General features: G+C 46.7%; 1 protein-coding gene across 1 annotated transcript in view; it reads left to right on the top strand.

Moving 5' to 3' along the window:
• LOC140426529 (WD repeat-containing protein 47-like) overlaps window positions 1-12,223 on the top strand; it is a 103,772-nt gene that overhangs the window by 54,884 nt on the left and 36,665 nt on the right. Inside the window, exons 10-11 of the mRNA XM_072511417.1 lie at window positions 6,056-6,213; window positions 8,755-8,924. Of these exons, the coding sequence (XP_072367518.1) occupies window positions 6,056-6,213; window positions 8,755-8,924 (328 nt within the window). The remainder of the gene's footprint in view (window positions 1-6,055; window positions 6,214-8,754; window positions 8,925-12,223) is intronic.

The raw sequence follows: 12,223 nt of genomic DNA, 5'->3' as shown, positions 1-12,223 counted from the left end.
CAGTGCTAACCAATGTGCTACCGTGCCGCCCTTATCAGCGGGACGTGAAAGTTTTGGAGAGAGTGCAAAGAAGGTTCACCAGGATGTTGCAAGATCTCGACAGTTTTGGCTCTGAGGAGAGGTTAAATAAACGAGGATTCTTTTCACTGGAAAGACGGAGGCTGAGGGGAGACCTGATAGAGGTCTGCAAAATTGTGAGGCATAGACAGGGTGGATAGTGAGAGGCTTTTTCCAAGGGTGGAAATGTCAATTACAAGGGGGCACAGGTTCAAGGTGAGGGGGGACTGTTTAAGGGATATGTACAGGGTAACTTTTTCACACAGAATGGTGGGTGCCTGGAACACGCTGCCAGGGGATGTGGTAGAAGCAGGCACATTAGCAACATTTAAGAGGCACCGGGATGGATACATGAACAGGGAAGAAATAGAGGGATACGGACTGAGTAAGGGTACCAGACTTTTTATGTAGTTCGGGCATCATAATCGGCACAGGCTTGGAGGGCCGAAGGGCCTGTTCCTGTGCTGTACTTTTCTTTGTTCTTATGACCCCTCCAGGACATTTTCTCTCGCTCTTTCCAGTTCTGATATATCCTCCTTAATCAATACTGCCATTTCTCCTTTTCAAGGTGACTGGCAAAAGAACTGATGGTTCGGGGCAATCTTCACCTTCAGTACCTCAGACATAATGTCAGCGAACCCCCGCCAGCAGCCCTCCAGCTTTGGACAAGCACAAAACATGTGGGTCCCCCTGTGCACCACCTGCACCTGTCCTGCACCCCCTCAAAGAACCTGCTCATTCTGGCCACTGTCATATACGCCCTATGTGCCACTTTGAATTGAATAAGGCTGAGCCTAGCACACAAAGACGATGTGTTCACTCTCCACGGAGCCTCCTCCCATAACCCAGCCTCCACCCGCTTCCCCGGTTCTTCCTCCCACTTTTGTTTAACTTCTCCTATCGGGTCTCCCAACCTTGTAGATCTCTGACACCCCACCCTAGCAACTCCTGTTTTCAACATCACCTTGCCCTGCAGCCCGGGGGCAGCAGGTCGGGAAAGGATGACCCCCTGCTTCCTAACATAATCCCATACCTTTAAGTACTGGAACCCATTCCCTCTGGGAGTTGAGAATTTCAAAAGGGAATTTTATAAGAAGGAAAATAAAATGCAGGGTGAAAGGGAAAGGGAGAGAGTGAAACTAGTTTAAAAACTGCTTTTTCAAACAGTGGGCACATATGTGACAGAACAAACGACCTCCTGAAACAATTCCATGATTCCATCAAATTTCCACCACTGCAGCAGTACTGGATGGTGCACCTCAAAGTCACATGACATCCTATGTGACTGACAGTGGTTAGCTATCCCTCCTCAATCTTGTCTGCATCCATTGACATAATTGACACAGCATCCTCCAAAACTGTAACTCCGCCATCCAGCTAGATGCATGGGTGGCACAGTGGTTAGCACTGTTGCCTCACAGCACCAGGAACCCGTGTTCAATTCTGGCCTTGGGTCACAGTGGTTAGCACTGTTGCCTCACAGCACCAGGAACCTGTGTTCAATTCTGGCCTTGGGTGACTGTCTATGTGGAGTTTGCACTCTCTCTCTCTCTCCCCCCCGCTGTGTCTGTGTGGGTTTCCTCCCACAGTCGAAAGATGTGCAGGTTAGTTTGAATGATCATGCTAATTTGTCCCTTAGTGTGAAAAGGTTAGATGAGGTTATGGGATTGCAGGGGGGTGAGCTCTCGGTAGAGTGCTCTTTCAGAAGGTCAGTGCAGACTCGATGGGCCTAATGGCCTCCTTCTGCACAGGAGGGATTTTATGATTCTAGGTGTAACTTCCCTCACCTGTTCCATTCTTGTCCATCCAGTTATAGCCAAAGAATCACGTACGGTACCTTCTATTCATCATTACCTCTGGTTCCTCCAAAGATCCATCCTTGGCCCCGCTCATTTGTCATATGTATACTGCCCCTCATCTGGAAACACAATGTCAGGTTGGCCCTGCTCATTTGTCATATGTATACTGCCCCTCATCTGGAAACACAATGTCAGGTTTCAGATGTATGCTGATCACACCAAATTCAATGTAACTGCCATATCTCCAGATACCTTTGGTTTGCCACACTGCTTGTCTAACCTCCTTAGAATCACAGAATTGTTACGGCGCAGAAGGAGGCCATTTGGTCCATGGTATCTGCACTGACTCTCCAAATGAATGCCATTTCCCTGTATCCCTGCATGTTGTTTCCATTCAAGTAATCATCTAAAATCCTTTTGAATGCCTCGATTGAAGCTACCTCCACCACACTTCTAGGCAGTGCATTCCAGACTCGAACCATTCGTTGTGTGAAAAAACACATCACATTCGTATTGTATGAGCAGAAATATTCCATAAATAAGTATTGAGAAGAACCAAAACCACTGTCTTCGGCCTATGCCACAAACTTCATTCCCTCGCTGCCAACTCCATCTCTCATCTTGACAACTGTAAGAGGCCGAATAGTTTTGCTTTAATTTGACTCCAAGCTCAGCTACAACTGCATATCCATCATATCATTGAGAAAAAAAAAGAGTTGGGCAGAAAGCGGGTAATTATAGGCCAGTGAGCTTAACTTCGGTAGTAGGGAAGATGCTGGAATTTATCATCAAGGAAGAAATAGCGAGGCATCTGGATGGAAATTGTCCCATTGGACAGAAGAAGCATGGGTTCATAAAGGGCAGGTCATGACTAACTAATTTAGTGGAATTCTTTGAGGACATTACCAGTGCGTTGACAACGGGGAGCCAATGGATGTGGTATATCTGGATTTCCAGAAAGCTTTTGACTAGGTGCCACACAAAAGGTTGCTGCATAAGATGATGATGGGACTAAAGGTAGACAAGTCTCCTGGCCCTGATGGAATGCATCCCTAAAGATTTCCCAATCCTCCAGTCTCGCACTAATCTTTGCCACTTTGTATGCTTTTTTCTTCAATTTGATACTCTCCCTTATTTGCTTAGATATCCACGGTCGATTTTCCCTCTTTCTACCGTCCTTTTTGTTGGCATAAACTTTTGCTGAGCACTGTGAAAAATCACTTGGAAGGTTCCCCACTGTTCCTCAACTATTTCACCATAAAGTCTTTGCTCCCAGTCTACCTTAGCCAGCTCTTCCCTCATCCCATTGTAATCTCATTTGTTTAAGCACAAAACACTCGTGTTTGATTTCACCTTCTCACTCTGTATTTTAAATTCCACCACATTGTGATCACTCCTTCCGAGAGGATCCAAAACTATGAGATCATTAATCAATCCTGTCTCATTACGCAGGACCAGATCTAGGATTGCTTGTTCCCTCATAGGTTCCATTACATACAGTTCTAAGAAACTATCGTGGATACATTCTATAAACTCCTCCTCAAGTCTGCCTTGACCAACCTGGTTAACCAATCAACATGTAGATTAAAATCCCCCATGATAACTGCTGTACCATTTCTACATGCATCAGTTATTTCTTTGTTTATTGCCCACCCCACCGTAATGTTACTATTTGGTGGCCTATAGCCTACTCCTACCAGTGACTTTTTCGCCATACTATTCCTGATTTCCACCCAAATGGATTCAACCTTATCCTCCATAGCACCAATGTCATCCCTCACTACTGCCCGGATATCATCCTTAAATAACAGAGCTACACCACCTCCCTTACCATCCACTCTGTCCTTCCAAATAGTTTGATTCCCTTGGATCCCAGTCGTACACTTTAACCATGTTTCAGTAATGGCCACTAAATCATAGTCATTCCCGATAATTTGCACCATCAACTCATTTACCTTATTCCGAATACTACGAGCATTCAGGTAAAGTACCCTTATGTGGGCTTTTATACCTCCGTTTTGAATCTTAACACCTCTATCAGTGACCTCTCCCAAGTTATTTTTCCTTTTACCTTTTCTCCTAATTTTCCGTTTCGTTTAACCCATATCTTCATGTAATAACCTGCTGCTTCGCTTTCCATTTATGTTTTTATTTCCCATTTTATTCCTTTTCGTATTACATGGTCTATTCACTGACTCTCCTCAATCACTGTACTGTGGCCCTTTTTGATGTTTGACTATGGCTTCTCTGCCTTACACTTTCCACCTTACTGCCTTTTGTTTATGTCCCCTCCGACTCCCTGCATCGGTTCTCATCCCCCTGCCACATTAGTTTAACCGCCCCGCCCCCCCAACAGCACTAGCAAACAACCCCCCCCCCCCCCCCAAAGTGGCCTTGAATAGTGGGTTGTTTCTAGGCGCTGAAAAATAGCAGTGTCCGGTTCTGAGAGAAAACTGGCACCTTTCTCCCCAGATACACAGCCGGGTTTTCTGTCCAGATCTTCTGACACTATGTCAGAAAAAAAAAAAATCGCTGGGCATAATTTTTGCCATGACTGGTGGAGTGGGGCATCAGTTTGAGACCTTCCCCACGTAAAACCAATTATGGCTCTCTTGCAAGTTTTAACAGCCATAACGGGATTTGCGTTTGCCTCGTACGGGACCGAAAACTCACACCCAACGTCTCAAGTTTATTAACTTTTATCATAACTGGAAATGAGAGATGTAACTGATTTCAGGCAAATACAGAGGTAGGGAAAATAATTAAAGGGGAGGTCTGTAATGGGGAGGAAGGCAAGGTAATTACAGGACAAAAGAGATGATGGTGCAAGGCAAAAGAAGGTGGTAATGGGTAAAAAAACAAAACATGAGCAGAAGAGGTGTAAATAAGAAAAGTAGAATCATCACCAACAATTGCCTTCCAAGAGAACAGAAGAAATTGTTGTGCTCAGTGTTGTGTGCAGAAAACTGTCAAGTGTCTGATTGAAAGATGAGATACAATTCCTCGAGCTGAATTAGACCTTCATCGGAACAGTAAAGGAAAGCTGATGTCAGATTAGCTGAACTTCTGATTACTGACCCATCAACTCACCTTGCTAATGGGATATTTAAGGGGTTGAACTACCCTGAGAATTAGAATTCTTCCTGCTTCATGATCCTGAAAATTCGATCTGAAATGATTATTCTGGCTATATAGACAGTGAGCCATTTTACCAGCTGCGTTGGTTTAGCTGGTTCAATTTGGGCACGATCTCCGTATATATTTGTCTCTTTCCAATCTACACCTAAGGGGCGCCATTCTCCGACCCCCCGCCGGGTCGGAGAATGGCCGTTGGCCGCCGTGAATCCCGCTCCCGCCGAAGTCTCCGGTACCGGAGATTGGGCAGGGGCGGGAATCAGGCCGCGCCAGTTGGCGGGACCCCCCGCTCAATTCTCCGGCCCGGATGGGCCGAAGTCCCGCCCAGAAATTGCCTGTCCCGCCGGCGTAAATCAAAGCTGGTATTTACTGGCGGGACCAAGCGGCGTGGGCGGGCTCCGGGGTCCTGGGGGGGGCGCGATCTGACCCCGGGGGGTGCCCCCACGGTGGCCTGGCCCGCGATCGGGGCCCACCGATCCGCGGGCGGCCCTGTGCCGTGGGGGCACTCTTTCCCTTCCGCCACGGCCTCCACCATGGCGGAGGCGGAAGAGACTCTCCCCACTGCGCATGCGCGGGAAACTGTCGGCGGCCGCTGACGCTCCCGCGCATGCGCCGCATTTCCGCGCCAGCTGGCGGGGCACCAAACGCCATTTCCGCCAGCTGGCGGGGCAACAAACGCCATTTCCGCCAGCTGGCGGGGCGGAAGTCCCTCCAGCGTCGGCCTAGCCCCTCAATGTTGGGGCTCGGCCCCCAAAGATGCGGAGCATTCCGCACCTTTGGGCCGGCGCGATGCCCGTCTGATTGGCGCCGTTTTTGGTGCCAGTCGGCGGACATCGCGCCGTTGGGGGAGAATTTCGCCCAAGGTCTCTGGACTTGTACAAATGGAATGTCCTTATATGGAGAGAGCGTGAGCTTCAGGTCACAGAAGCAAACTCTGTGTATTTCTCAGAAGTATGGTGGAGGCTTTTACAAATATCAGATATCTGATTCTATATCTTAAAAAAAAAATACAGTTTTGCATATTCAAAAGCATTTAATTATTGTGCTTTTTTTACATGATGTAGAATGATGGAACTAGAAAGCAATTCATTGCCATTAACACCCTTGAAGACACTCAAGCTATAAGGGCGGTAGCATTCCATCCAAGCGGGACTCTCTATGCTGTTGGTTCAAATACCAAAACCTTGAGGGTTTGTGCTTATCCAGAGGTTATTGACCCAAGGTAATTAAAAAAATATATCATTTGTGAAACTATTAAAAATGTAACTGTCAAAATGACAAACCATTGGGATCTAATCTGAATTTTTGTCAAGTCTCTGATCAACTACTGGCTATGCTGCTCGTGGGAGGAGGCCTAGTTACCTCTCTTTTAAGGTCTGCAGAACCTCGGAGCACCTTTGATTCATCAGGCGGGTACTGTATTAATTAAATGCTAAAGATACATTTGTCATTGGAATTCACCCCAGTTGGCCTCAGATAACCCTGCCAATCTGAATTAATAGCATGGTTCTAGGTATTAGGAAGTTTAATGATGCTTTGTACTAGTAAACTGATTTTGGTTCGAGTGGAATTCGAATCCTACAGCCTTCCAAGTTAGAAAGTGGTGGTTTAAACCCATTCCAGAGTAACCACCTCATCTAAACTTGTACTTCCTTGTAATGCAAAACAGAATCCATTGTTGATACTGGCATTCAAATTAGACTTTTATCAATTGTTTTTACAGTAGATGCTAAAGATTGTGTCCACCATTCCGCCTTCAAAACAATCAAAAGCAGAAGAATTTGCTGTTTGTATATTAGCTGGTGTTTTCTATTTGTAGCAGTGACTACACTTCAAAGAGTAACTCGATGAATGGGAAGCACTCTGAGGTTTCCTTTCAGATTTGATAAAGCACTATCTAAATGCAAATCCCTTTCTTTCATCATTGGGTATTTTATTTTAAGTCTCTTTGTCCCATTGGATATTTTCTGGTCTCTATAGAGGCTGTGGAATGTGATTTTACATGTTTGAAGAGAAACACACCCAGAAGCCTGACTGCATTGAAGGCATTCCATCTGCAGTTTCCTCATACTTCAAGTTCACGGGGAAGTGGGATGGAGCTTTGAACAGAACAAAAATGGGTTCTATTCCATAACGAAGACTGAAATTAATGTTTGAGTGACTTACAGCTTTGCACATGAACTTTCTTGCAACTAGTTAGTCGATTTAGTTACAGATAAGTTGTGTTCTGGGAGTAGGCCAACTACTCATTTGCTACATGAAACCTCGATATCTTGCCCTTGTGCTCCCTGGCCCCACAACACTTTTGTGGTTAAAATCAAATTTAGAAGGCCACCTGATTATTTTCTGATTTTTAACTCATTATGTTTTTCATTTGGTTTGTCAATTTTAAAGGAACAGTACTATGCCAACCAGATATCCAATGTTTGCATCTGGAACCCCCAAATCAGATATCGCACTGCTAGATACAGACAATACTTTTTACTGAAGAGCATCCCCTGTTGTACTTGTGTGATCTTAATGTTTTGCTGTAGCTATTGAATTCAAGTAGGAACTTTGCATTCATGAAATCGACTTTCAAACTATCAGTTCAGACTGAATTTTAACCTGTGTTCAAGAGATAATCCGAATACATAACCCATGCACTACTCAGTTCCATTCTACCACTTTTTGTGGAGGGGTGGTAAAACAAACATGTTGCTAGTGTGGAGCTCTTTAAACCTGATCTCCCTCTCTACAAGGCTGCTCCAATGATGAAGCATCCCAGAGCAACAAAAAAGCTGGGACATTATTCCGAGTGTCTTGAGCCCTGCTCCAGCACCACCTGAACCCAGGAGAAGTTGGTTCCCCAGCAGTAATTTAGACTAGAGCAGTGTAGGTAAATGCAACTTTCTTATGCATGCCCACCTAGTTCCTGGCTTAATAGATTGGTTAGTTTCTGGAGACCCGTAATTTCAGATACTAACTTTTGTTCGTAAGATTGTCAGGGACAGGAGCAGGAATAGACCGTTCGGCCATTGAACCTGCTCCAATATTAGATAACATCATGCCTGATGTGATTGTTCAAGCCAGTATTCATCTGAAATGTTTTAAATGGGCAGCACGGTAGCATTGTGGATAGCACAATTGCTTCACAGCTCCAGGGTCCCAGGTTCGATTCCGGCTTGGGTCACTGACTGTGCGGAGTCTGCACATCCTCCCCGTGTGTGCGTGGGTTTCCTCCGGGTGCTCCAGTTTCCTCCCACAGTCCAAAGATGTGCAGGTTAGGTGGATTGGCCATGATAAATTGCCCTTAGTGTCCAAAATTGCCCTTAGTGTTGGGTGGGGTTACTGGGTTATGGGGATAGGGTGGAGGTGTTGACCTTGGGTAGGGTGCTCTTTCCAAGAGCCGGTGCAGACTCGATGGGCTGAATGGCCTCCTTCTGCACTGTAAATTCTATGAAATGAGGAACATATTTATTCAGGTTCACCAACATAATGTATCATTATAGCATAATCATTATTTATATTAATTTAATCTTAATTTCTATCAAGCAACTTGCTCGTTGTTGGCTGACTTCATTACAGAATGATACAGCACTCTATTAATCCACCTATGTGATAAAACTATAATTGATGTATTGTAAATATGAAATATTCAGTACAAATAACTTTTATATTTTGGGCCGAATTGTTAGTATTTATCAGTTGTTAAACATTTTTGTAATTTATTTTTTGTTCCATCCTCCTCTTTTCCCAACATCCCCCCCAAACCTTTCTCTAGTGCATACAGTTCACCTAAGCAACCTGTAGTAAAGTTTAAAAGGAACAAACACCACAAGGGATCAATCTACTGTGTGGCTTGGAGTCATTGTGGACAACTGTTGGCTACTGGATCAAATGATAAATATGTGAAAGTGCTACCATTTAGTGCAGAGACCTGCAATGCTACAGGTACATTGGTGTACAGTTTTATGTGACTGAAATTGTTCTTGATTACATCATGGTTGAAGATGCTCTTAACTGATGTTAAAATTTATTACCAACTGGAAAGGGTTAACTTGATACTGAAGAGCTCACTGTTTGATTGTATTGGAAGTTAAAAGGTGGTATTTCAATACTATAGCAGCATGATGATGGTACAGAATGTGTATGAACCTGCAGCAATATATAGTACAATGTCATAAATTTGACTTTTCCTGACTCTTCGATCTCTAGTTAAGCTGCGCTGTGAGGCCATGGCATCTAACTACAGGAGATGGGTAATTGACTAGGAATTCTCTGCTTGGCAACATACAAGCTTTTTTAAAATATACTTTATTCAATTCAGGGCATACATAACCACAAGCAAACAATCATTCAATAACAAAATACAATCCCTCTAATTTGACACATTTTCCACTTTTCTCCCCTAAAGCTCCCTCCCCCTACTAGCTGATCTGTAAACAGAGACAAGAACAGCCTCCACCTCGTCCGGAATTCCACAATGTCCCTCAACCATGCTGACAACGTATGTGGCTTCTCCAACCACCTTCCAATAAAATTCGCCTCCGAACGATCAATGTGGCGAAGGCCACGTTGACCCCTTCACCTCCATTAGCCCTGGCACTTCTGACACCCCAACGATTGCCTCAAGAAGACCTGGTAACATCTCCACCCCCACAATTTTCAATATTGTCTCAAATACCGAGCCTCAGAACCCCAACAACCGTGACATGGCCAGAACACGTGGATATGGTTAGCTAGTCCCCCTTTACAGCTCTCGCACCTATCCTCTATCCCCACAAAGAACCCACTCATTCACACCCGTCTCATATGGGGCCAATGCACCACCTTGAACTGTATCAAGCTCATCCCAGCGCATGACAATGTGGCAATAACCCTGCGTTAATTTCATTCCATACACCCCATCCCAACTCTATACCCAAATTCGCCCACTTCCATTTTATCTCCTCAATCGGCGCTTTCCTTGTGTCCACCAGCCACCCATAGATGTCCGCAATTCTCTCATCCCCAACTCATCTGGCAAGAGAACCTATCAAGCAAGTTGCCCCACCCTCCCACCAGCCTATATGAAATCTGAAATTATTCTATCCATCTTACAGAAGAACATCTTTGACACAAATATTGGGAGGGACTGAAATACGAAAAGCACTTGGGCAGGGCATTCATCTTGACCGTCTGCACCCACTCAGCTAATGAAAGTGGAAGGGCATCCTCCCTTTTTCAATCCTCTTTCACCCTCTCCACCAGGCTGACCAAATCCTATTTATACATCGTTTGAATACCGAAGTACCCAAATCTACTTCTGCCATGCTTGAACGGAAGGGCTCTCAAATCTACCCCTTTCCTCGGGGCATTAACCAGAAATACTTCACTTTTCGTCATATTCAATTTGTAGCCTAAGGAGGTGCCAAATTTCTCCAAAATGCACATAATCTTATCTTTCCACCCCAGCGGATTAGATATGTACAGTAACATGTCATCAGCACACAGCAAAACACTTTCTTCCCCCCCCCCCCCCCCCCCACCTCACAATACCTGACCACTCCACAGAAGCTCAGAGTGCAATCGCCAGAGGCTTTGTTGGTAATGCAAAAAGAAGAGGGGATAACGAGCAGCCCTGCCATTGCACGTATATCCCAGAAATACTCCAAGCTACCCAAATTTGTCCTAACACTAGCTGTGGGAGCCGCATGTTGCTTCACAGCACCAGGGACCCGGGTTCGATTCCCGGTTTGAGTACATGTCTGTGCGGAGTTTGCACATTCTCTCCGTGTCTGCATGCGTTTCCCACAAGTCCCGAAAGACGTGCTTGTTAGGTGAATTGGTCATTCTGAATTCTCCCTCGGTGACGCTGGAGTGTGGAGACTAGGGGATTTTCACAGTAACTTCATTGCAGTATTAATACAAGGCTACCTGTGACACGGATAAAGATTATTATTACCTCATCCATGAGATAAATGTGGGCCCAAATCCAAACCTGTCCAAAACCTCCAGCAAATACCTCCACTCTACCCTATCGAAAGCCTTCTCTGCATCCATAGCCTCCCCAACCTCTGGTATCCCTGCCCATAGATGTTGTCACACCAACATTTAATAGACGTCTGATATTACTAGACAGGTGCCTCCCCTTCGCGAAACCTGTCCTCCAACACCACATCTGGAACACACCCCTCAAGTCATCATGCTACTATCTTAGCCAGAATCTTCATGTCCATGTGCAACAAGGAGATGGCCTGTACAACCCATACTCCACCGGATCTTTTTCTTTCTTGGGGATTAACAAAATAGATGCCTGATCTAGAGCCGAGCCAGAGAACATCTCCAGGAGATGTGGGGCCAGCTCCGTCGCAAACTGTTTATAAAAATCAACCGGGGACTTCTGGTGACGGGGATGTGCTATAAAGTCACATCAAACGGCTCTCCTCCCACGAACCTGAAAAACAGGCACTTTTTGCCCGTAAAACGCCTCCAAATGAAGCAAGTCATCCCCACATCACTAACAAAACTAAGAAAGAAGGAACGATGTCAAATACAGCCAGTCCAGAGGACGAGTAGAGACCAGGGGCGAAATTCTCCGGTATCGGCGCGATGTCCGCCGACTGGCGCCCAAAACGGCGCAAATCAGTCGGGCATCGCGCCGCCCCAAAGGTGCGGAAGGCTCCGCATCTTTGGGGGCCAAGCCCCAACCTTAAGGGGCTAGGCCCGCGCCGGACGAATTTCCGCCCCACCAGCTGGCGGAAAAGGCCTTTGGTGCCCCGCCAGCTGGCGCAGAAATTACATCTCCGGGCGGCGCATGCGCGGGAGCGTTAGCGGCCGCTGACGGCATTCCCGCGCATGCGCAGCGGTGGGAGTCTCTTCCGCCTCCGCCATGGTGGAGACTGGCGAAGGCGGAAGGGAAAGAGTGCCCCTATGGCACAGGCCCGCCCGCGGACCGGTGGGCCCCGATCGCGGGCCAGGCCACCGTGGGGGCACCCCCCGCGGGGGGCCAGATCGCCCTGCGCCCCCCCCCCCCCCAGGACCCTGGAGCCCGCCCGCGCCGCCTTGTCCTGCCGGTAAGGTAGGTGGTTTAATCTACGCCGGCGGGACAGGCATTTTAGCGGCGGGTCTTCGGCCCATCCGGGCCGGAGAATCGCGGGGGGGGGGCCTGCCAACTGGCGCGGCGCCATTCCCATCCGGTGCCGGAGAATTCGGCAATCGGTGGGGGCGGGATTCACGCCAGCCCCCGGCGATTCTCCGACACGGCGGGG

Source organism: Scyliorhinus torazame, chromosome 7 (assembly GCF_047496885.1).
Source record: "Scyliorhinus torazame isolate Kashiwa2021f chromosome 7, sScyTor2.1, whole genome shotgun sequence".
Lineage (NCBI taxonomy): Eukaryota > Metazoa > Chordata > Chondrichthyes > Carcharhiniformes > Scyliorhinidae > Scyliorhinus > Scyliorhinus torazame.
This window is presented reverse-complemented; position numbering and strand designations above follow the sequence as displayed.